At 39.4% G+C, this 26,201-nt stretch overlaps 1 protein-coding gene across 12 annotated transcripts; it reads left to right on the top strand.

Annotated features, from left to right (window-relative positions):
* The first annotated feature begins 114 nt into the window (after positions 1 to 114).
* LOC130159188 (dipeptidase 2-like) lies at positions 115 to 26,201 on the top strand. Of its 12 annotated transcripts, XM_056360530.1 has the most exons (13): positions 172 to 372; positions 1,915 to 2,039; positions 4,656 to 4,832; positions 9,362 to 9,651; positions 10,954 to 11,080; positions 11,517 to 11,646; positions 11,965 to 12,106; positions 12,956 to 13,025; positions 13,522 to 13,698; positions 14,238 to 14,325; positions 14,964 to 15,039; positions 22,041 to 22,176; positions 23,769 to 24,952. In XM_056360530.1, exons 4-13 carry the CDS (start codon positions 9,506 to 9,508, stop codon positions 23,961 to 23,963), a joined length of 1,287 nt encoding a protein of 428 aa, XP_056216505.1. In that variant the 5' UTR covers positions 172 to 372; positions 1,915 to 2,039; positions 4,656 to 4,832; positions 9,362 to 9,505; the 3' UTR covers positions 23,964 to 24,952. The 12 variants fall into 12 exon arrangements, with proteins under 12 accessions (XP_056216510.1, XP_056216508.1, XP_056216505.1 ...); XM_056360533.1 differs by lacking the exons at positions 172 to 372; positions 1,915 to 2,039 and adding an exon at positions 135 to 165; XM_056360531.1 differs by lacking the exon at positions 1,915 to 2,039.

The raw sequence follows: 26,201 nt of genomic DNA, 5'->3' as shown, positions 1-26,201 counted from the left end.
TGAGGTGAATATAACATGAGATAAACATAGGGATAGCTATTATCAGGGAGAGACAGCTGTGTAACAACATTCTGGGCAGTAAAGATAGCTCTCAGGATATTTATTAAGAGAACAGTCCTGCCAGATGGACTCTGCAGGAAGGATGTAAATTACGAGTGCCACATGGTAAGAATTACGCACAAACAGCTGCTAAGATTCATCCAAGGCTATTGGAATAAAAAGACAGAAGAAACATGACTGTAAGACAAAGGAAGAATTTTTTTTAGCATCTTTAAAAACCAGTTACATTCTGAATCTGCAAAGAGGTGAACTGTTAGAAGACCAAGCAGGAGCTTAGTGACTCAGCAAAGGCTGTTCTTGAACGAGGAGTCAGTGAGTTTAGTTTTGCTGGAGGCATGTGGAAAACACAGAGTTTTAGGCAGAAATCACATCAGAGACTGAACTTGATTTTGTAAGGAGAGAAAATTGACAAAATAGGAAAAATAAATTGCAAGCAATGATGATTATATGACATTTACTTGCTTTGGAAGAAGGGGATGAGAATTTGAAAAGTTGAACATTAAGAAGGAAAAATGAGCTAGAACTAGACCACAGGTGGGAAAATTAATCTGAGCCTGTTTATTTGCTGCTTTAAATTAAGTTTGGGAGATAGTTTCCCATCATAGGCATAAAAATGGACTTGGCCTGGATCAAGATTCAGATTAGGTAGAGGTTTTTTCTTGAATAAAATCTTTGTTTTTTCTCTTGGTACTAAATTTGTGTTGTTTAGGGTTGTATTGATGGGAAATGTTTATAAGCCAAGTTCACCAAATTAGCAATGTGAACCAGAATTCCAGCTGATGTTTCTGTTTAAGTTTTCCAATTACTGGGAACTAGAGGACTGATGACAAACGTATGTTCTAGTTAAGACATGACTTGCGCAATGGCTCAGTGGGAGTTTTGATAGTGAGATGTGATTATTTCTCTGCAGTGGAATCATAAACAAAAACATGATGCCTGTTTAGTTTTCTGTACAAAGTATGAAATAAAAAATTATGGTAAGCAAACCTTATGTCTTATGAAATGACAGGATCATGTTTTTGCATGTATTTCTTTGTTTCCAAACTGTCAGCTCCCACAAAGATGATGAAAAGTCCCAGTAGGTTCGGAGCCATAGGTATCTTTGAAAAGGTAACCTGTACTTTGTGAGCATTTTGACCTTTACAAATATGCAATGGCACAGTAAGTCCTGTTTAAAATCCAGCAGGTATAGTAACAAGGGGTAGATATTTATTGGCTTAGGTATAGTCAATGTGGCAATATCAGGTCAGCAGTAAGGTGCATACCTATACCTCTGTTTATTGTAAGTTCAAATCTAAGATACTCATCTCAGAGCAGGTCAGCAAGAGTATGAGAGGCAACCGCCACAGATTGCAGCAAGGGAGATTCCAGTTGAATATAAGGGGGTGTGGGGGGAATAAATCACAATGTGAACAAGCAAGCATCAGAACAGGCACATGGACAGGTTGTATATGTAATCTTTTTCCTCAAAGACATCGAAACTTCCACTGGATAAGGGCCTGAGCAACCTGACCTAACTTTGAAATTACCTTAGGTGGGATCGGGTGGCTGGCCCAGATGACATTCCACCAGAAATCCCTTCCAACCTAAATTATTCTGTGATGAGGGGCACCTGTTTCTAAACCATATGAACAAAGCAGTGTTCAACACATGTTAGTGAGCAGATGCACGATGGACAGCACAGACAGACTGCCACAAGAGGGAGGAAATAACTGGTTTTGAGAACTGCACAACACAAGGCTTGTGGTTTCCTGGGTGGGTGGCAGCTGAGCTGAAAGCTCTCTGGCAGACCTTGTGTCTTTGAAAGGGGAAATCTCCAACTGTTTGTTAACTGTGAAGTCTGTGATATGTGAGTTAAAGAAACAGAGGACGTTTCTTGGTTGCTGCCCTGACGCCAGGAGGATCTGGTGCCAAGCTTTAGCGGTTGCATCCAACACAGTGATATGTGGATTTCGACTTCACTGCATTTTCCTAAGAAGGTAACCTGCTCCAAGGAGCCTTTAGATAAAAAAGAGAAAGCTATAAATCTCATGTCAGCTTCCACTTTTCAACTCTGCTCAGTCAGCACGGAAAAAAGCTGTGTGGGTTTTGTATTTCGAATGTTGTTTAAACAGGGGTGCCTAAAATACCATATTCTTAATTTTGTGTAGTGCTTGCAATACTCCTTCAATTTGCAAGGATTGATTTCTGAATGATGTTATACTTATTTGCCTTTGAAACTGTTCAGGCAAAAAAAGCACAAGTCTTACTGTCAAAGCATAAAGAATATTTTGCATGAAACATAGAAGGTACTTCTGTGTAGCAAATCTGTAGGAAATTGTTGCAGCTACCAAGAACAGCAGTTTTGTACAAATACACTGAATGTAGAATTGGTAATATATAGGTAAGTATAATTTCTGTTAGCAGTCAGACTGCTTAAAGAACATGTATTGTACTTCCTGCCTAAAAATCTTCCTGAAAATAGCTATGGACTTCTTATTGATGGAGAAATAGTAAATATTTGGACCAAAATTTACAACGTGTAATGGTTTTTACATCAGAACAGTGTTATTGTGTGAACAAGGCTTGCTGCTTTTTCCTTAAGCATTTTGAACTGACAAATCATGTGGATTTCTGGAATAGCAGTTAAATGGTACTATGCCACAGAGTATACAATAAACTATAAAATCTTAGTGTTCCCTTTAGAATCCTTTTGTCACGTTTTGGCAGAGTCTTAGAGATACAGGTTGTACATCTGATCTGTATTTTGGGTTGATGACTTTGAAAACAAAAAAAACCTGTAGAAACTTATTTGCCTTTGTGATGCCAGCTTGTGAGAATTCTGATGCTTGGGTAATTTTTTGAGCTTTCCTTTTTAACATTTTGCATGCTGATCTGCCTCAAACAAATTTAACATTTTTCTAGACTAGAGATACAAGGATTTTTTTTCACTGTGATAACAAAGTCTGCATTTGTGGTCAAAAGGTAAGTTGTATTTGTTCCTTGACATTTGAGGGAAATCTCTACAGTTGACACAAGGCAGAAAAGGAACAACTTCTGACTGCTCTCTATCCTTCACAGTTCTGTAGAAGTGCTGTTTCACTAAAGTTTTTGGACCTCACAATGCATGTGTATTTCTGACACATGTTTATGGAAAAAAACTTCTCTAAGACTGCACTTCCATCTGAAGTTTGTTACCTCCTGTGAAAGCAATAGTTCCACTGGCTGCATCCATTATGGCAAAACTTCATTGTTAATGCTCAGTAATGCTCATCCTTGTGGCTTTTGTAGCATTGTTTTTTTAAAGATTTATCCAGAATATTAGAAATACTTCGGAACTGTGCAAAATGAATGAGTGTGTCAGGAGTTCTTCCACTCTTTTTGGAGAGGGTCCAGCTATGAATATGATGAGGGAAGTGGAGCATCTCCCTTATGAGGAAAGGCCGAGAAAGCTGGGCCTGTTTAGCCTAGAGAAGACTGAGAGGGGATCTTAGCAATGCACACCAATGCCTTAAGGGTGTGTCAAGAGGATGGGGGCAGGCTCTTTTCTGTAATGTTCAGTGACAGGACAAGGGGCAATGGGCACAAAGTACAACACAAAAAGTTCCATCTGAATATGAGGAAAAATAACTTTATTGTGAGGGTGACGGAGCACTGGAACAAGCTGCCCACAGAGGTGGTGGAGTCTTCTTTCCTGGAGACATATAAAACCCACCTGGACACAACTCTGTGCCTGATTTAGGTGAACCTAATTAGCAGGGGATTGGACTAGACCTCCAGAGGCCCCTTCCAACCCTGACCATTCTGTGAGCAGGGGCTGGAGAAAACATGGTTTGCACTGACCCTGGCATGGAGAAAAGCCTGTGTTAAAACAAGGGACAGAAGCATGGGACAGGCAGCCTAAATGGAGTGGCTGGGAGGAACAGCATTCCTTTCGTTTAATCTGTCTGTAGCTTTGAAGTCTGCGGTGGACCATACACTAGGGAGCACAGTCACAGAGGGGAACCCTGGCACAGTTGGTGGCTCAAGTCTGTACATTCTGTTCTACGAGTTCTGGTTTGCATTCCAGGAAATCAGTATCACCAGATCTGAGAAAGAGGACATTGCGTATTAACAAAGGAGCCAGCTGGCTCCCTGCATCCGGCCACTATATTGGCCAGCCCTTCCACTGAGGTCAGCACTCAAGCTCAGTTTCACCTCATGACATGTGGTCCACTACAGTGCTATAGAAGTAGTTGTTAAGACTCTTCTCCTTTATTCTGCCTTTAGGCAATTATGTCATAAAGCATATCTGTATTGAAGTTAAAAGAATTTCAGTAACTTTGGATTTCTGAGAAAATAGTCATCATTATTAGCAATGAGATAAAAAAATGCATAGCATTAGCAGAGCTCCTATTTACTTTAAAATTACTGGATTGGGCAATTTGATTTGTGAGGAAGTCTTAAATTAAGACTGTGGACAGGAAAAAACCACAGTGAAGTAAAAGATGAGAACCTAATAGGAAAGAAATTCAGTAGCTGTCCTTTTCTTAAGGGAAGTTATGAAAAAATCTTTCTAGAGTTAAAATGTAATTATTATTTGTAATAATAAAATTTCTTATGGAATTGTTTTACAGCAATGAATCTCCTATACTTCAGTTGCAAAGAAGTTTTGCCAACTGAGGTTATATTGCATCTGAAAAACTTGCAGTCTACATGCATGGTGGATAGCATGTGAAATACCTAAGGTGCACTTTTGGATTCAAGGCTGAAAGCTAAGATCACCTCATATTTAAGTGCTGTACTTGCCCCCAGTAAGTCTGGGACATGACATCCTGCTAGTTCCTTTCTTTATCCAAGAGATCCTGAAATGCCTTCCACCCACTCCTGTATCTATTCCCTTTTATCCCTGCTTTAAGCAATAAATTATTGTTTAATTTTTTTCTCATTGCTTGGTGGCACTTCATTGCACCTTTGCATAGGCAGGGAAGGAATAGCAGGTTGGAAATTATTAATTATAATACAGCACTAAAGGTTTCTAAGCAGGGGAACAGATAAACCTGACATGACTCAGGGTTGGTGATGGTGAAAGGAATTTCAAGCAAAAATTGAGAGAGATCATGAAAGACTATCTTGATGACAAGGTGAATTTCAAAGGGATCAGTATCTTTTCTTAAAAAAGTATTTCATAGCATGATGCATGTGTTCTGCTCCTAAAAGTATGTTTAATATTTATGTATTACTAATTATGTTTAATTATTATTTAAGGAATAGGGAGAATCCGTATTTCTGCGAGCAGTCAGCAGGAAGGTTTTCACCTAGGGTCCTGCTGGTGTAACTAAGCTGCTGCCATGATCTGACGTAGTTAATTCAGACCTACACTGGGATTATCTATGTGAGATCTCAGCGTAAGTGGACTGGGGGCAGGAGGATGAACCTTCTTCATTTTTCAGGATATATTACTATCTTGAGCTGTGAGCTCTATTTTATTGCAGTTTATATATCTGATTTGGCACAATAATTCAACACATTTTCGTATTAATGTAATGGCTGTCATGAAGCATTTTAATAAATAACAAAATGGAAAATAAGGACTTCAAATGGATGAAAAGAATGTGATTCCTAATTGAGATTTGCTGCACTTAAACAGCAGCTGTTTACTGACCCTTCTGCACTGAGGTCTGGCCTGCCTGCTGGAAAGGAGAAAAGGGGGCAGGCACACTTGCCCAAACTTCCGAAGATGGTAAATGACAGAAGCATGCAAGAAAACTTTCCCTTTTTACTGTGAAAGTTTCAGTTAAAATGTATCTATTTTAAAAGCGCAAACCCCCTTGCTGCATCCTTATATGGCCGATACGGCCATCCTGCTGCATTATAGCTCTGTCGTCCCTGATGTGGGAATGCTCAGTTTAAGGTACGCTTTCTCAGTATTCATATTTTTAATGATAGTAACTTCCTAGCTGTTCATGAAGAGCTTGAGGAATATAAGCCAATGGAGAAACTAACTAGTGTGAAGTAGCAAAATGTTATTTCTGTAGTGTGAGTCTGCAAAGACTCACTCTGCCTATCGTGGCTCTCCAAGGACTCTCTTTGTTTATTTTGGGCTGTGGGCTGACACCCCAAAATTGCTGAGGCTATCCTGTGGGCAGAGGTATGGTGGGGATGAAAAGCAGTTACGCTCTGAATGAGAGATGCAAATGTAGATACAGGAAGAGACAGAAGTTTTTGCTCTGAAGTGTAATGCAAAGAAGAGATAAAATCGCATTTTGCACCCTCAATCCTTATCTCTTCCACACTGTGTGCATCTGTATGTTGCATGTCTGTGAGGTTTTGCATAGCTGGAGTGGAGCTGAAAGTAAGAGGAAAGTTTTGTGTTTGTGCTCGTTGCCCTTTGTAGTGGACGACTTTGGGACAGACTTCTTTGGGACAGACTTTTGTTCTGTGGGAGACTCAGCTGCGGTGCTTAACTCAGAACTGAAGAGAAGTACTTCAGTTGCTGGAGCAGCACCATGAGGCCGCCTCTGGGTTTGTCCCATGGGGACTAGTGGTGCACTTTGCTTTACAACCCCAGGTCTGGGAGAGAGGAGCTTGACCAGGGAAGTAGGAGGGGCCTTGCTGGGCCTGCTTTACTTTATATCCCCACTGCCTAGTACCTTATGCAGAAAGCAGGAGGTTAATTGAAATAAATCAATTGTAAACAAACTGCTGCAGTTTTAAATGCATATAAGATTCTGGTAGGATTCTGTTTATCCTTTTTTCCATTGTGCCCTCTTGTTTAATCAATTTTATTGCAAGCAAGTAAGAGAAGGAAATCAAACACCATGTCATACAAGCACAACAGGGCTCATATTTTGAACATGGATGTCACTGTACCTAGATATAATGTGTAAGCCCACATACTGGCGACATGCCTCATTTTTTCCCAAATACATAATCTATAAATATTCATTTTATTTGAGTACAAGTAATAACAGAGGTCAGCTTGCTCAGCATTGATGCATCACAATCAATAATCAATGAGAAAAACCCCGATACATAGACTTCTGATGTAAACTGATTCCCATACTGTCTCAAGGGCCTAGCCAAAAACTCTTAAGTTTTGGACAAATGAGAAGAAACTTGGAGTCAATCACTTCTGTTATGTTTCTTAATGAATGAGAACATAGACTGTTAAGCATCCTTGAAGGATTAATCTGTTTCTGGAGTGCTTTCCTCTATGTAGCATTAGACCCCTGTACTTCATAGATACTCTCTGTGCCATTTCTTACATTATGTTTTGCTTGTAGGAAACACTAAGGCATGAGGGTTATTAATTTGCTTTAGTTAGTGCCACAGCTCCCCTGGTATCATATCTATATTGGGTCTCCATTTGTCTGTGCACGCTACTGTGTTTATTCAGCTGTCCTAGAGCTGCTTCCTGAGACCACTTCAGGGCTGATTTTAAACCTGCTTCTCCATCTGTGCTCCTTTTTGTAGAAGGTTGTATGTTCCCACTGTTCAAAAGTACTTCCTGCCAGATGATCCCACAATTTCATGCATTCCCAAATCCTGTGAAACAGAAAAGGCCTGAGCCAGTTTCTCAAAAGAGGAACCTTAGGAAGTTTTGTCAAAGTTAAAGGATTTTTTTAGAATAGCAGTTTGCATCTTTCTAAACACATTGTGACATATCTTAATTTTTTTTAACTTTTGCATTACTTTGATGTAGAGATAAAATACATGCAAAATGGATTAATTTTTATTTTAAAACATTCTAATTGCACAGCTTGATTAAACTTATTCTGGCTTATTAAATGTAAGCCCTTTACAAATTTATTTACATTTTACCAAGCATAGGAAGGGCAAATAAGCCAGTTAACTTTTCCTTTGATTTATACTCTGCACATTGCAGGTGACAGGAAAATGGAATAATACATAGGCTGGAAATGTAAGAATCTTAATAATATGACTTTCACTGTGCTGCTTTTCAATATCCTGGTTACAGGCTTACTCTTATTTTGGCTTTGATTTTTATAATCAAAATGTTCTGGTAAGGGAAAGAAAGAAATGTGTGTAGAACAGGATGCCATCAATAGGTCATCTGCTTAGCATGACTTGAATTTGCTTCTAATCCACCAACACCTATGATTCTCTCTTGAGATACCTGTGACTTTATTGATGAACATGTGGCTTCATATTGGGAAACCACTTCCTGGGTTTATGTCCACCTCCTGTTGCTTTAGAAAATTTGCTGAAAGAAGAGAAGCAAAGCATGCAGGCAAGGTGAATTGCCTTGTAATGTTATCATGTCTTGGATATTTGCTATTTGTTTTTACCTCTGCAGACAAGGAATACGTAAAACCAACTTCCTTTATTAACAAACACAAACTTTTGTGATGCTAGAAGAAAGTTGATTAATATAAACTTTACTGACTCATCGTGGAAAACAAATGAAGAGTCAACTTTTTTTTTTTTACTTTTTTTTTTCCCCCTTGTCTTTTGGAAAAAATTTGAGCATTGACTCACTATACTAGAATTCTAGCCAAACTTTTTTGTTTTGAAAGAATTCACATGGCACATGCGTCTAGTTAGGATGTCACTCCAATGAATTAAGGGGGTGACTGCTCCTCAGCTTTATAGGTAATGCTGCCAGTAACTCTGAATGTGGCAGGGGGAAAACACCCAACCTTTTGCCTGAAAAGGCATTTTCACCTCCTAGCTTTACATAGAAAAGGAGGCATTTCTAATCTGTGAAAAAGTTTTTTGACTGACACCTGAAAGGCTGTTAATCCAAGTGTTTGAGTACTGTATTTTGAAAAAGTGCGGGGGGGGGGGGGGGGGGGGGGGCTTGAATTACTCTTGAAGTTGCTACCATACCCATTTCCTCATGGAAATAAAGTGATCCTTTCAAATTTGGCACGTATTGTCCTTCCTAAGGTATGGAAAAGTGTTGGATTTCAACAGCTTTCCTCTTAAATACTCTGACATGACATGTGTTTCAACAATACAATTCAGTCAGAAGAAGCTGATTTTTGGAATTTCTCAAAAACAGTTTCAGTGTTCATTTCAGTGTGAGGTTTCCTAAACAATGAAAACAAACTAGTTAATGTAATGCAAAATCTATGTTATTGTGCTATTTTGGGAGGTGTGAGTCCAGGGTCCGTCAGGCTCACCCTGCCAGCTCTGACTGATGGGCTGGTTCCCTTCAGCAGTCAGCTGGTGGCAGCAGCAGAGTTTAAGGAGTGGTTATATGTGCAAAATACAATAGCCAGAGACCTTAAAATCTTTGGGAGAAGGTAGCTGGTTTACAGTTTCCACCACTACCTTCCCTTCTGTTTAACTATTTCTTTCTTTTTTCCTCCTGCAGAATTCACCCCAGCTGTATCAGAAGGAGAGGCACTTCAGCTCTGGCTATACTATTAAGCCTGCAGCTTCCACAGACAGGAAATTTTGCTGTTTCATTGTCATCAGCAAGTAATTGTGGTACCTCTTTGCTTTAGCAAACTGGAAAATGGAAACGAAGAGAAATACAACAAAGTTGCTGTGGCTGTTGACGTTCTTCTCTGATATTGTGCCATTCAGCTATGAAAGCCATTCAGCCTTCTCGATGAGAGAGCAAGCTATTGAGCTAATGCAAGAAGCTCGTTTAATTGATGGGTATATAAAATATGTTCAACTAAACCCTCTTTGTGAATCTTGACAAGTGAGGAGGAAATGCTAAAGTGTGTTTGGATCAGTAGAGACATAAGCTGTTACTAGCACATAGCAGTTAGCTACTGTTGCAGCGATTTATTCAAAAGGAATTTTGATTCAGAGGGTACTTACTATGGGATCAGGTTATTCTAAATGGATTTGTGATTTTCTGGTCAGGTGTCATGGTTTAACCCCAGCCACTAAGCCCCACACAGCTGCTTGCTCGCTCCTCCCTACCCCACTGGGGCAAGGGAGAGAACTGGAAGAGTAAAAGTGAGGAAACGCATGGGTTGAGATAAAGACAGTTTAATAGATCAAGCAAAAGCTGTGGGCTCAAGCAAAGCAAAAAAAGGAATTCATTCACCACTTCCCATCGGCAGGCAGGTGTTCAGCTGCCTCTGGAAAGCAGGGCTTCATCACACATGATGGTTACCTGGGAAGACAAACACCATCACTCCAAAAATCCACCCCCTTCCTTCACCCAGCTTTGTATACTGAGCATGACGTCATACGGTATGGAATATTCCCTTGGTCAGTTGTTGTCAGCTGTCCCAGCTGTGTCCCCTCCCAGTTTCTCATGCCCCCCAGCCTGTTCGCTCGTAGGGTGGGGTGAGGGGCAGGAAAGGCCCTGACTCTGTGTAAGCACTGCTCAGCAGTAACGAAAACATCTCTGCATTATCAACACTGCTTTCAGCACAAATCCAAAACAGCCCCATGCTAGCTACTGTCAAGAAAATTAACTCTATTCCAGCCAAAACCAGCACATCACGTCTTACCACTTAATTATTGTTTCCTTTTACATACTGTTCTTGTCTCCTTCCCAGAAATTAATGGCATCTTTCACTAGCAATGACTTCTGTGCAGAGCTAGAAAGCAGGCATCATACCTTGAAAGGATACCCTTGAAACGTGAAGGAGCGGTGTCTGTGGTGTGTGTATTTTGACCTGGGAACACAGACACTGATTATTCTAGCACACGCAGCACTGATTATTCTACCACAAGTATTTGTTTCTGAAGAGCATAGTAATGACGATAGGGAGAAAAATAAATACAGAAGCACAACAGGTACGGGAGAAGCAAAAGAAAGTGTCTTGCTGTCCTAACAAAAGCTTGTTTGCAAAAGAAGGGAGATTTTCAAGCATATGTGACTGCAGGACTATTGGCAATTAATGGTCTAAGGGACTGCGAAGAGTGGAAAAAATTATGCCTGGGTTGGAAGGGGAACAACTTATTTCTATCACAAATCCTATTTGTTTTCAATTCTAGCCACAATGACTTTGTACTGCGGCTGAGAATACTTTACCAAAATAAGCTCAGTAGAGTCAACTTAAGAGAACTCAACAAGACCCACACAAACCTTGTGAAACTTCAGGCTGGTTATGTGGGAGCTCAGGTACGTACTGCTATGGTTCTGGGTCTGAGAATATATTCTTACGTTTGCCTCCTTCCCAGTCACAGAAGTACTCCTGGCTGTGGTTTCAGCTCTTTCTGTTGAAAAAGAAAAAACAATGAAATTGAACAGCCACAAACATTCTTCCATCACTTGGGTTTCAAAATTTGTGTTTTATAAGCCAGGTACCCTTAACCAAAACAGTGGCATTTGTTTTGTGGTAAATAAAATTACATCTGCTTTCCTGTGTGTTAGGAGGCTTTAGTCATGTCTGGAGTGGATGCTCTTGCCTTGCATCCTAACTCTTTCTTTGGGGGAAAAAATTATAGTGTCAAATCCCTTGTAAACTGTAGGAAAATATTTTGGTCTGTGCTCGTGAAATGAAGATTTCCAAGTTGAAACACAAGTTATCTAGTTTACTTGTCAATGTCTCTTTCAGTTTTGGTCAGTGTATGTTCTTTGCAGCGCTCAGAACAAGGATGCTGTGCGTCTGACCTTAGAGCAAATTGATGTTGTCAAGAGGATGTGTAACAACTACGAAGAGCTGGAGCTTGTGACAACTTCCCAAGGTGATGTTTTTTCCTGCAACAGAAATGTTTTAGATGGGGTTGCAGGAGGTATGTGCAAAAGACAGATTGCTGAAAGCAGGCATGTTATCCTGCTTTAAAGAGTAACTTTAACTTCAGTTTTTACGTACCTATGCACAGTCCTGGACCACTGCAGTCATAAGAAAATTTGCCATATAAACATGCACTAGTATAAGCTCCTGTTTTATGAAAATGTCAATATTATTGCTTGCAATTTACAATATCAATTGTTGCGTAGTAGTGCCGGCTTCTTATCTGTTATGAAATTACTTTGGAATTATCTTGCTTTGGTGTTTCCAGGAATCTCTGACAGTAGAAGGATTGCGTGTCTGATTGGAATAGAAGGTGGTCACTCCATTGACAGCAGTTTGGCAACACTGAGGATGTATTATGACCTGGGTGTTCGTTACATGACTTTAACACATACCTGCAATACACCTTGGTAACTAATGTGCATGTTTTTGTGTGACCATCCAAATTATGGATTCAGACAGAATTCACCTGTGAAAGACAGAACTAAGTCAACGATGATATGTTTTTAGGGTAAATCACTTGCCATGTGTCAGGTGGGAGACTGAGGATCTGTTATGTACTGCTTGCTATGCTGGCAATTTGGGAACTTTTAAACCTTGTTAACAAAACAAAGATGGCAAAATTGCTATCCCCTTTGCTTTATTAGGAAAGTTATATTGGGCAAAACAAGCCTAAACCCCCCCCCAAAACCAATTAGAAATGCATACAATGTAAATAAAAGAAGGTAAATGCTATGTAAAAACTCAGCAGTCAGCAGCCTTCAACACTGTCCACTCTGGCCAGCTCAAAAGTACAGGTGTCCATATATGCAACTACAGAGATGCATATTTAGTCCCTGTATTAGAATATTAGCACCAACTCTTTGCTGGATTGACAAAATTCCTTCTTCTACTGACTCAGGGAAAAGGGAATTATGTGCACAGAAGGCTGAAAAGTAGGCTTTCTGGCTGACAGGTAACTGACTTTTCAGTGTATCTTTGTTCTCTGGTGAAGGTTTGTGTGATCAGAAGATTTCTTGTCTTGCATTGCTTCACAAATGTACAACAGTCCTGAACCTGAAGGCATAACATCCAGAAAACAGTTACGAACATGAAAAACGTTGTGTGTAAACAAGATACGTATTAGGTAGCTCGTTATCCCTACATTTGGCTGTGTGACATGGTAATGATTTTTATTGTGTGTAGCATAAGAAGTTTCAGTTGCTGTTACTATGGTCTCCAGAATAAAATGATTCACCTTCCTCACTCCCCTTTTTAAGGTCTGAATCGTCATCCAAAGGAATACACAACTTTTATCCTAGTGTTACTGGTCTGACTGCATTTGGCCAAGTAAGGATCTCTTTTGAATGCTAATCTAAGCAATCTTTCACGCAACTAACAACTTAGGCCTTATCTTTTCAAAAGCAACTTGTAATTAAAAATTAATTACTGGAAGTTCTTGATAGTTAGGAGGTGATCAGGGTTCAGTCAAACCAAATTCTCTGTGATGTTCCTTAGGGTAAAAGAAGCACTAGATGTAATTATAACTATTGTTTTAATACAGATCAAATGTATTAATTAATATGCTGAAGTAGTGTGATGTGGTTCAAATGATTGATTTTAGATGACTAAGTTTTTTAAGTTTTGAGCATGTGGTGGTGTGCTAGTTAACTGTGAGTGAATAAATTACTGTTAGGTTAACAGATGAATAGAAACCCATAGAGGCACTGCATGGTTATGACTAGCTGACAGCTGCAGATTTTTTTTATCTGTTTACATATATCAGCTAAATGGTTTCCTTTAAATAAACTTAATACTGACACTGTTGTCTGTAAATCTGTTTTAGGAAGTGGTAAAGGAGATGAATCGCCTGGGCATGCTGATAGATTTATCTCATACTTCATATTCCACAGCAAAAGCTGCACTGAGTATCTCAAAAGCACCAGTAATTTTCAGCCATGCTTCAGCATTTTCTGTTTGTAATCACTCAAGAAATGTTCCAGATGATATCCTCCAGCAACTGGTGAGTTCTATGGGTTTGGGTTGTTGGTTGGGGTTTTTTTTGGAGGGGTGGTGGGTGGTGGTATTTGTTTAGTTTTGTGGGTTCAGGATGGTTTTTTTTTAGTTTTAATGGGAACATTTGGCTAGTCGTAGGCAAACTTGTCCGTACAAGTCATCGTATTTAGCTTTTCACTTCCCATCTCTGCATTGGATTTATAAGCAGATCCCTGGGCAGCAAGTTACACGTTTGCTTCTGAGACATTTTCTTTGGGTTGTGCTTTATTTTTGGATACAAGAATAAAGTATTTGAAAATACTTTGTAATTCTGGTTGAGTTTCTTTGATGTAGTCACTAGATTTCTGCTTATTCAGGCTACGTGAGGATATAACGAATCCAGGGTCAAGGACAGAAAGGCAACGCCTTGTGTTGCCATCTGAGCTTTGACTTAAAGTGTTGTTATGCTCACTGATGGACGGACGTAGAAAGATCTATATGACATGTCTGTGAGGTCTGCAGGACACATGAGCGTCCACTCATCACCTGTCTCTTCATATCTTTCAGAAAAAGAACAAGGGAATTATCATGGTGACTTTCAATGCAGATATACTGGCCTGTGGCAGAAAAGTTGTTAATGTTTCTACCGTTGCAGGTTTGAAGTTAATATACTGTAGTTTCTGTGGGTAGCTTCTACAAATTTCCTGGTGTCTGCGTCATTTTTAAGACTGCATAAATTATACTGCTTGTTTATTCCTTTCTAGCTCTAGGCATTTTTGGAGCTAATATTCCTTAAACAATAACAAGAGGTACAAGGTGTGTAGCTGGAGGACATGATGTTCCCAAATGGAGCCAAGAGCCTTTAACCCCAAAGTAGTTATTACTTTCTGGAAAAAACCTTAAACCTTTGTAATTTAAAGTGGAAAACATAGGTATAGGTAATGAAAAGTTTATTGTTATATGTAGGCTACTTGTTGGGAATTAATGTGCTGTGATGATCATGTCTTTTTCCTCATTTGCAGCTCATCAGTGTAGCTGTTATTTTGAAGACTGCTGCCTGATATGCTTAATAACAGATAATATCTAGTTAAGCAGCAGTAACTATCCAGAATATGTCAACTGCATTATTAAATTTTAACCTGTATTATCAGGATGTCTTTTGACTTTTCTATAAAGGATTTTATTAAGAATCCATGGTTAAGGAGAAGAGTTGCCTAGTGCTAATATGTCTGAACTGTATGATTTCTTCTTGCTGGGTGCTTAGATATTGTTTTCTTTGATATTATCTTTCAGATCATTTTGACCACATAAAGAAAATTGCAGGTTCAGAATCGATAGGAATTGGTGGTGACTATGATGGAGTGGAACGGTTAGTAGAATTGTACATATGCTGGCATCTGCTCCTTAAATTATGAAAGCTTGATTCTGTTTGGGGAAAAAAAGAAAGCAGACCAAAAATTGTAGGAAGTTGTCTTGTGATGAGTATTAAAACAAGTTCTGTGAAAGAGGGGTACAATGATTCATTTCTGGAACTGTATGAAGCAGTGCTACAAATGTAGAAACAGATCCTAATGCCTCTGCAGTTGTGTGTCTAGGCAGTGTTTTGCACATAGAAAAACAGTGATAGAGGTGCTTTCCTCCAGAAGCCAAAGCTGAATGACAAAAAAGCTGCCTCAGACTTTAGGTGGTAAACAGGTTAGGCCAGGGAGATGCTGCAAAATTCTTTTTATCTTTCTGTTGAATCTTCATCTCCTTTTGGCACATCAGCTTTTCAGTCAAATATTTATAGAGAGGTTCTACACCCCAGTGGGTTACTTCATTCTCTTTCTGAATAATTAACCAAGCTGACAACTCAGGGATTATGATCTTCCTGTCAGGAGTGTAGAATCACCCCTCTTTCCTACTCCCATCTAAGTCTTGTATCATTTTGTGATCTTCCTTAGAGTATTCTGGTGTTATTTCATGCACAGGTTTTTCTGTCTTACCTTCAGGGATCAATGGTGTTTTTGTTACCATCTGTTCTGCTGTCCGTTTTGCCATTTGGTCCACAAAGTTATTTCCCATTTCCTGAAGAGTGTTACCTTTTTGATGGCTCCTACAGTGGATGACAGCCACCTCCTCTGGTTCATTCACCACTTCGAATAACTTCAGAATTTCAGTAGCATATTTTATTCCTTTCCCTTGGGCCAATAAGAGCCCTTGATCCTTCCAGATAGCTCCATGAGCACATACCACTCCAAAGGTGTACTTCAAGTCTGTCCATATGTTAATTCTTTTGCCCTTGGCCAACGTTAAGGCCCTTGTTAATGTTAGCAGTTCTGCCTTCTGGGCCGATGTTCTGGCAGGTTTTGATTACTTTCTGGTAGGTAGTTACCACATATCTAGCTTTTCGTTGTCCCTGCTGCATGTAACTGCTTCCATCAACATACCAGTCCTCAGCATCCTTGATAGGTTGGATCTTTTAGATCCAGACGACTGGAATATACCTCCTCTATTGTTTATAGACAGTCATGCTCTATGGGTCCAGCATCATTGTCACTAAGGAAAGAAGCTGAATTGACAAGGTTAGTAGTTGTGATGGTGACATCAGGTTTTACCAGAATGGCTTGGTATTTCAAAAAATGAGAGTGGGATAACCAATGGTTACCCTTTTGTTCTAAAACAGCAGTTACCACATGGGACACTAAGACAGTCATTCCTTGCCCCAGTGTAAACTTTTGTGTTTCCTGTACATTCAGGATTACTGCTGCTACTGCCTTCAGGCAGCCTGGCCATCCTTTAGCTACTTCATCCAACTGTTTGGAGAAGTATGCAACATTAATATGGCCCCATCTCTTGGGACAGAACTCCCAGAGCTACTCCTTGTTTTTCATAGGAGAACAAAAGAAACAACTTGGTTACATATGGGAGACCCAAAGTGGGGCGTCTTCATTAACTCCTGCTTCAATTGCTGAAAAGCTTTTCTGGATTCTTTAGTCCATTCTAACCAAGTTGGGTTTCCTTTTAATATCTGGTATAATGACTTAATCAATAGTCCACAATTATATATCCAAAAAGAGCACCACCCAGTCATACCCAAAAAGGTTCGTAGCTCCTTTACTGTGGTGAGCTCAGACGTTTGACAAATAACTTCTTTCTGTTCTGTCCCCAGTTCTTGTCCTCCAGATACCTCATATCCCAGAAAAGTTACACAAGTTTGCATTATTTGAACCTTTTGCTGAGATAGTTGGTATCCACTTAATCCCAGGAAATTAAGTAGGTTACCGTCCATCAGCAACAATTTTCTTTAATAGGGGTAGCGATTAAGAGATCATCCACATATTTTAATGAAGTCCCATTTTCAGAGGGAGGACTTCAGTCTTCTAATTCTTTGGCTAATTGATTTCCAAAAATAGTTGGGCTGTTTTTAAAACCTTGGGGTAACAATGTCCAGGTTAACTTGGTCTTTTTCCCCAAATCTGGGTTTTCCCATTCAAAAGCAAATAGCTTTTGAGTGCTCTCGGCCAACGGGAGACAGAAGAAGGCATCTTTGAGATCCAACACCGAAAACCATTTCCACCCAGGTTTTAATTTTGTTAATACGGATTGGCCAGCACTGGGTGTAAATCTTCCACAATTTGATTTATTGTTCTCAAATCCTGCACCAGTCTATACCCTTTCCCATCGGGTTTCTTGATGGGCAGGACTGGTGTATTATATTCTGATTCACATTCTTTTAATAACCCATTCAGTATAAAATTATCAATTATTTATCTTACTCCTCATCTGTCTTCCAATTTCAAGGGGTATTGTTTTACTCTTGCTGGAGTTGCACCAGGTTTGAGTCTCACCTCAATGGGTTTTGCTCGTTTGGACCTTCCTGGTACCTTAGAGGCCCAGACCTCTGGAAATACCTGATCCATCACTTGAGTGGTGATTTCTATTTGTTTTACATCAGTTATTAAGGCTAAACTCATTATTTTGGCAAATCTTTTTTCTTTTACTTTAGATTTCATTTGTTCGTTATAAAACTTTATTTCAACATCTAATTGCCCCAACAAATCTCAGCCCAATAGTGATTTTGGGGAGTTAGACAAACAAAAATTAATGTACTCCCACTTGCAACCATTACATATATTGTAATGGTTTTGGAAAATGAGCCTTTTTGACCTAACCAGTTGCTCCCACAATATTGGCAGCGTTATTTCCCTCAGGTTCCAACCCTTGATTCAACACAGAATATGAAGCACTGGTATTAACTAAAAATTCCGCTTCCTTATTCTGTGCCCCTAGCTTTATTTTAACCAGTGGATCTGCTAGGGTAGATTCCCCAGGTTCCCATCATTCAGTATCAGCTTTGGCTATGAGCCTTAATTTTCCTGATTTACCCAATTTTGGACAGTCTCTTTTCCAATGGACCAGTTCCTTACAGTAGGCACATTGTCCAGAGGCCCACTTGGGAAGGACCAAATTTTACTGATTGTTTCTTTTCACAGGTGGGTCATTCCCTTGCTGCATTACTGCAGCTATTGTATGCCCCATCTTTTTACGTTCTATCTCATCCTGGTTCCAAAATACCCTCCAGGCCTCCTCAAGCAGCCTTTCTCAATTCCTGACATCCAGTTATTTTGTTTACTGAAGTTTCTTTTGGATATCAGGGGTAGACTGCCTCAAAAATAGTGATATTAATTGCTGTTTCCCCCCATCAGATGAGGGAACCATAGTAGTGTATTTTCTCATTGATGTCCTAAGTCACGCTGAAAACTCAGCGGGTGTTTCCTCCGGCTTTTGTTTTACCTCATATAGGGTTGCATAATTTACTGATTTAGGAACTGTATTAGCCAATCTAGATTGTTCCCATTCTTGGTATTTCTTTAGAAGTTTATACACTGTGCTAAGTTTGAGTCCCAGTTTGGATTGACTAAGGGCAAATGCACATCCACCCTGCCTTTTAGGGTGTCAGCATCTGAGTCATCCCGGTATCCTTTTACTGCCTCTTTCCATGAATCTAACTTGGACATAGTAAATGGGACTTGGATTGCGACAGTTCCCATGGGACCCATAGCCTCATGAAGAGGAGTTTGAAGAGCTGGTCTTGTTTTATTACGGATATGGCTTGTGATTGGGGAATAATCACCCCCTCTTCCTTGGGTATCCCTAGATCCCCCATCACTCTCCTAATCTGAATCTTCATTCTTCTCTTCTGAAAAGGGGAATACAAGATTCTTTAGCATCCCTTCATCCTCCTCCCTCTTCCTTTCTACATTCCTAATACACCTTTGTCCAATGCTGCAAGTTGAGCAACATCTCTTGAGTCATTTCATTTCCTTAATTTTTTTTGCCTTCTGTTTTTCCAAAGCTAAAACCAGGGAAGCCTGCAGGGCTAGATTAAATCTGCAATTTCTCTGCCATTCTGGTTTCATAAGGTAAAGAACATATCAGCATACATTATTTCATACCATTTGCCTTCTCTTCTTAAAAACAACATTAGTTGTAACAAAGTATTATATTCTATAGTTCCATTAAGTGGCCACTTCTCTCTGTCATCTAGTTTATACAGTGGCCAACATTAGTTACAGTACTTAGGAAGATCTGCTTTTCTTTCAGTGCCCCCTGGGGACCCACCTATTTCCTTCCAGTGCCTCAAGATACACCCAAGGGGGCTTTTCTTAAGGATGCTGCCACTCAGTTGATTCCCCATTGTTCAAATAGGTCCCATACAGATGACCACGGTGATTTCCAGTTCCCATCTACTAGTTGTCCCTCTGCCTATCCAGTTGTCCGATAGTCCCCTTAGTTCCCCCAACTTAGACTGATGAGTTCTTTTCCACTGTCTATCCCAATGGCAGGTATGACAACACTCACACTGCCACACACCCCAGTCTTGCGAGTCATGAAAAATTATTCCTATCCCATCCCGGTCCCCTGGCCACCTTCTGCGAATCCCCTCCTTCCTAACTCAGAACACCGAGGACATGCTGCTTACAGTGACCACAGTCTTGACAAAGAGAGACCCCTGCTGTTCCTTCCAATAAGTGCACTCAACCGTTGGCCTAAACAAGACATTCACCTATTATTCACAATTTTCTCGAATTATGCCATTTGTCTCCATCGTGATGGGCAACAGCAGGACAACGGAACCATGGATCAGAACTCTGCAGTCGCTTCGCAGTTTCACCGCATCTCAGTCCTTACACTCCAGAGCTAGCTCAGCCATGCACTACATTCAAATACAATACATAAACCCCTTATTTAAACAAACCAGCATCAAAAGGGTGATTATTCTGCAAGCTATCACCACGTATGCTTCTATTTCCATTTTTTCCCAGGGCAGTTTCTCCTGTAGTAAAGACAGACGAACCCCACTGTTAATAAAAACAGACATGCAATCAGGGCTAGTACTCATGCAAAGTCATAAACACAGGTAGAATGATTACACTGGTACAACAATAGTTTTAAATTTGCCTTAAGGGGGCTTACCATGCTCCAAATATTCCCTAGAACCAATTATTAAACAGTCTGGGCATCCCCAACACTTTAGAACCAAATTGGGAGTCTCATAAAATACACAAATTCCTAATACCAGAACAAAGAATACCTTCTGCTGAATGGTCTGTCATCCACTCCTGCAGTGATCCAGTTGAAGTGGGGGGTCCCTCCGGGAAATCCTGGGGGTACCACAGCCAAGCAGAGACGGTCCCACCTGGGTTGCCAAATTGATACCAGAGATCAGAGTTTTGAGACCCCTTGCTTTCTAGCACTCCTTGTTGAGGTGGGAGGTTAGGTGTGGCTGGGCCAGGATTCCAAGATAAAACTCAGTAACAAGAGTCATTATTGAGCAGGTATTCTTTATTTGTGGCACCGGGTGCGTAGGGGGCTGCTGCTTCTAGTGTGTACTCCCCAGCTCTGGTTCTCACTATTTTTATGCTACAATCTAATACACATGCATAACATTCCCTGGAAAAGGAATACATATTCAAACTATTTCCTCAAAATGTTTTACATATTTTTCCATCTCCTCGCACATGTGTGCTGCCACCTTGAGGGTCTTCTTGGAGGGTCTTCTTATGAAGGCTCAAAGTCTTTGTCAACATAAACTTTCAGCTTGGGGTCTCTTGCACATGCGCAGTTCATTTCTACTGACTTAAAAACTACTTATCCTATTGTTCTGAAAAAAACATCCTGTTTGCTAGTTAAAGAAAAACTGTATTTTCCTTTGCAGTGCTTGTTTACTGTTGTCAGAGGTTATTTATGACATCCCCTTATCTAAACTCCCAGACCACAAGTATGTAGCAACTAAGTATTTCCCTACATTCTACATACATAAGCACATTGTACAAAGGTTAGTGAACCTCTGCCCACTCACCAAAGTTGGCCAATTTCTTATTCTTTTAACCTTACATATTAATCAGAGTTAGTTAATCATAGCTCTGAAACTATAATCTCTGAAATAAATACAGAGTTTGCAACAAAAGGACACATTTTACTGTATGCATTTTGAAAAAGACCATAATTTGCATTGGTGGTGGGGTTGCTAAGTTCCCAAGTCCTGGAAGAAAGTAATGGCATACATTCCCTGAGATACACATATCACCACACCTCCACAGAAAAGAAAATTAACAGAAAATATTAGTTATCTCAAAACAAAGTCAGAGCCTCATGGAAATACAATTTAAAGCAGCTGTTTAATGCAGGTTTTGCAGCTTCTTCTAATTCCTTTTTATTCTGGTAAGAATTAGCACAAGACATAGGTCAGTTTTGCTTATTGTGATTTCTTCAGCAAAGAGTTCTGAATAGCTTTCTTTTCACTGCCTAAACTGCTGAATTCAAAACAGTATTAATATTCTAATTGTATTTTCTTTGGAAAAATGACTTTGTAAATGACAGCACACAAAATTGCTTGCAACTCCTTAGCGCATCCTGTGTTTGCAGGTTCCCTTTTGTTCTGTTACACAAGTGGATTGCACCAACTCCATCTGTCATGCAGCTGTTTCCTCTTACTCTAAAGGCCAGATATAAAAAGCAGATTAATGCATACATGAGTTTGTTGGTGGGGTTTTCTTTCCTTTCCTCTCCCCTCTCCCCTCTCCCCTTCTTTTCTTCCTACATGATGTTGTTCTGCCTATACATAAGTACACCTTCATTCCAGAATACACAGTTGTGTTCTGCTTATGGGATCCTCTGTACAGAAGAAGCCTTTCACTGTATCCCAGTTCTGCTTGTTTATGTCAGTTGAATTCTTAATTATTTTTTTTAAATTCTCAGAGGAAGAATTGGGTCCAAAGTGAGCTCACTCCAAAACTGAATATGTGCAAAATACTAATTAAAAATCTTTTTCTACATTTTTCCAGTGATGTGTGTTTAATATTCTTGTCTGACTCCTGTCAACAGTTTCCCTGAGGGTTTGGAAGATGTTTCTAAATACCCTTCTTTGATTGAGGAACTTCTTAGAAGAGGATGGAGTGAAACTGAACTGAAAGGGGTCTTAAGGGAGAACTTTCTCCGTGTCTTCAGGGAAGTGGAAAATGTAAGACTAAAAACCTAGCTGAAATCTTGACTCTTACTAAGAGGGAGAGAGGATTTGTTGGTGGGGTTTTTTTCCCTGTTTCGTTTTTTGTTTTGGGTTTTTTTTGGTTTTTTTTTTTCTCTCAATGAGAGAGCTATGAGGGAATGTAAGCACTTAATGCAATAATTCCAAATGCTGGGAAAGAAACCAAGATGGCAAGAGAGAGTTAGCAGGATAAAGGAAAGTGAGAGAGAGCAGACAAAGCTCTTTGGAACTTTTTCTCTGTGGTAATCTGATAAGTACACATCACTGACTTCTAAATAGAATCACTTCATGGTTTGGAGAAACTGTGAACGTACCAGTGTCACAGTCTGGCTGTGTTCGCCGGTGCAGTAAGGAATGCTGACTCCTGCAAATCAATTTAATTCTTGTCATGGGATTGGGCTACTGTCCAAAAGGCTCCTGTCATGCCCAGATCACTAACAAGCCATAAACGTAACTACTAGATCATAAGGAGCTTTAAGTGTTACTGGTAGAAGCTAATCCAGAAGGATGAGAGAGGAGAGGAAGGAAAGAGACTGTATGAGAGTAAAGACCACCTAAACAGTAACTTTTTCAAAGCCTCTGTTGAAACTTGGAAACTGCTTGCCGCCTCCTGTTTTTATTTACAGGAATAATTAAGTAGATATTATACACAAAGCCTTATAGACAACATAGAATTAACAGATTTTTTTTCCATTTGCCTTTTTCGGGTATGTTAGAATGAACAGAAATCTGGGAATTTTGTACGGTTCCACTTAATCTGCCAAAATATCTAGCTAATGCTGAGTTGCACGTGGCAGGCTGACATTATCATTGAATCATAGGATGGTTTGGGTTGGAAGGGACCTCAAAGATCATCTAGTTCCAACCCCCTGCCACTAGACCAGGTTGCTCCAAGACCTGTCCAGCCTGGCCTTGAACATTTCCAGGGATGGGGCATCCACAGCTGCTCTGGCAACCCGTGCCTGTATCTCATCACCCTCACAGTAAAGAATTTCTTCCTGATATCTAATCTAGATCTACCCTTTTTTGGTTTATAACCATTACCCCTTGTCCTGTCACTACAGGCCCTACTAAAATGTCTGTCCCCATCTTCCTTATAAGCCCCCTTTAAGAACTGAAAGGCCACAATAAGGTTTCCCTGGAGCCTTATGAAGAGGTTGAAATTCATCACACGTAACTGATCCGTGAGATTTAGTCATTTTTTTCCTTCTAAATTAGAGACATTTGAAGGTCTGTCTTGAGGCTGTGAGTTGACTTTGGGGTACAAAGCTCATGAGTTGGTCTGCTTAAGGTTTTCCAGCTAATGCATCCATATGTGGAGGAAGCCAAGATAAAGAACAGCCAGACCTGTGACTCTTGCTTGTAATGTATCTGCAGTGAATTCTGGGAAGTGTTTAATAGGAATGCAAACATCGGGATAGTGTTGTTCATTTCCTCAAATTCAGATGTGGTTTTGCAATACAGTTTGAGTTGGTTCACTTGAAATAGCATTGAATTTGCTAGCTGCATAAAGTTTTGTGCTGTTGTGCCAGTCTGGCTTTCAGGGGCAACCTTTTGAATTTTTCTAGGTGCGGAACCTTAGTAAACTAATGGATGTAGGTGAAAGTGAAATCCTGCAAGAAGAAGTACAAAATTCCTGTCGCCTAGATCTACATAATTATCGGTTTCAGACAGCTAAGTCTTTTGGATTGCCTTCTGTGGCACAACCTTTTAGTCTGACACTTGTAATTGTATCATATTTAATACTGAATTATGAATCATAAGATCTATGGTGTCTAGAGAGAGCTATATAGAGCAATCTGCAATGCAACTGGTTACCTTTTTTGGGTTTTGTTAATGTAAAGCTATGCTGACTTTTTTGTGTATTTCTATAAATTCACCTGCATACTTGAAAGTTAATGTAGATTTTAAATGTTGTAGCAAAAACATTTGGAATTTGAAGTGATAAATTCTGTGTCATCTTGGCTAAACCAGGACCAATATTGTTAATGGAAAGTAATCACATCTAATGAATAAATTCTGTAATGCGTGACACATGGTTTTGGTACCCATACTGTGGCACTTGATATAAATACTGAATCCAGAATCAGCAGTTCCACACAAGAACTAGAGAATATGATTAAGACATGTGTGCTAAGATGTTTTCAGATATTACTTCTTGTAAAATCATACAGCTTTCATCATCAGTCAATGGCTTAATCAGACAAGACCACCCCCCTGGTACATGTAGAAGAGTGGTTTTTTGGTTTCGTTTTGTTTTTTTTTTTTTTTCTTTTTTAAGATGACAAGATGGATGACACTGCTACTTCTATTTGGATTTCATCCCTACCACTAGCTTTAGGGATCCATCCTGCAGCACTAAACTCTTATTTTTGAACCCTGACCAGGACAGTGGGCAACTGGAGAGTTATTGAAGGGTGGAGGTAGGTGTTTTGCATTCAGGTACAGGTGAGCAGGCAATGTTGTAGATACTTTTCTGTAATTTGGGAACTTCTATTTGCTGCATGTTCATGAAGCTAGGAGCAAGAATAAGGTAGGACCAAGCAGGAATTCTGGCTAGTCAGAGTGTGAAATCTTGTTCTGATATTTTTATTGCAGTCTGAAGAGTATAAAATCAGTATTTAAATAAAATTTTTGTTAGAATGTTCCACAGCTTTGTGGAAATATTTCCATATTTTTTAAAAAATATCCTTGTCAATATGAGGTTTTATTATTTTATTTTTGTTCTAGCTGGCTAATATCAGACCATTGCCAAAGGATTCATAGACATGAGATTAAAAAGAAATCTTTTTATAATAAATCTTCTGCTGTTTCAGCCTTCAGAACACATTATCAAATACACAAGGTATGTGAGGTTAGAAGCTACTGTTATACAGAAAAGCATATATTGTGATAGGCCCATTCTTGGTAGGCTAATATGGCTTAAATCTTAATTTTTAGTCAAATATCGTGAGACTTCTGATGAAATTGTAAGACAGCAGCACTATATCTTCTGGGGTCATTTCCCAGTTCTTGCTGGTAAATGCCTTCTCATGATACTTGCCGTTAATTGTGATTTTTATCCCATGATATGTGCCTTTATTTACTGATATGACATCTACAGAATTTAGCCTTAGTATAAAATAAAAGTTCTGTAATTGTTTTAAGGACAGCATTTGTAAATGCAAAGTATTTAACAACTGAAAGACAAGACTAAGCATGAACAGAATGGAAACAGCAAGTCAGTTATTTTCTAGAGTCACCTGAGACTGTTCCTGGCTGTATTCCACGTATAAGTAGGGTTTCTGGAAGAAGACATGTTCTTTTATTGCTTCAAAATGAAGCTTCATTAATTCTTCTGATAAGGTGGTCTCCTTGATAAGTATATTCTGAATATACTACTGCCACTTACAGAATTCTTTACAAACCATGCCGAATAATCCAGTTGCATACAAGCCAAGTTTTAAAGAACATTTTCTTAATAAATCCTGGTTATGCATCTACAGTGGGGAATTACTGCACTGACTCGGAAGTCTTGCCTTCCCAAAAATGCTTGACTGCATCAGAACTTGTTTTACTGGTAAAATGATTTCAATAGGGCAAACACTTATTTCCCATCAGTACTTCTGCTAATAGCTTCACAAAGCATTGGAAAGCTGCCATCCATGGTCTCTTTCCACAGAATTAGTACTGTGATAGTAACCTCATTATATATTTGAGACATGCTTTGTTATTCCTTCCAGCCTTTTTCTTTCTACCGTGTCATCAAATTCCTCCCTGCTAACTTCTAATTTTTTCCCCATACTAAAGCATGGATTAAAAATGTATTCCTTTTCTTAAAGATATGAATAATACTTTTATATGACTGATTCCACCATACTATAGATACTTGTAGTTTATTTCATTGTTTTATCTACAGTGTATTGCACTTATTTGTTTGACTGCTTTGTGCATTTAATAATTTGTAGCCTTGTGGCAAAAAATATAAATGAAATTTAAATAAAATACTGTTTAAAATTGTG

Source organism: Falco biarmicus, chromosome 15 (genome assembly GCF_023638135.1).
Source record: "Falco biarmicus isolate bFalBia1 chromosome 15, bFalBia1.pri, whole genome shotgun sequence".
Taxonomy (NCBI): domain Eukaryota; kingdom Metazoa; phylum Chordata; class Aves; order Falconiformes; family Falconidae; genus Falco; species Falco biarmicus.
The sequence above is the reverse complement of the archived record's forward strand: the minus strand, read 5'-3'. Positions and strand labels throughout refer to the sequence as shown.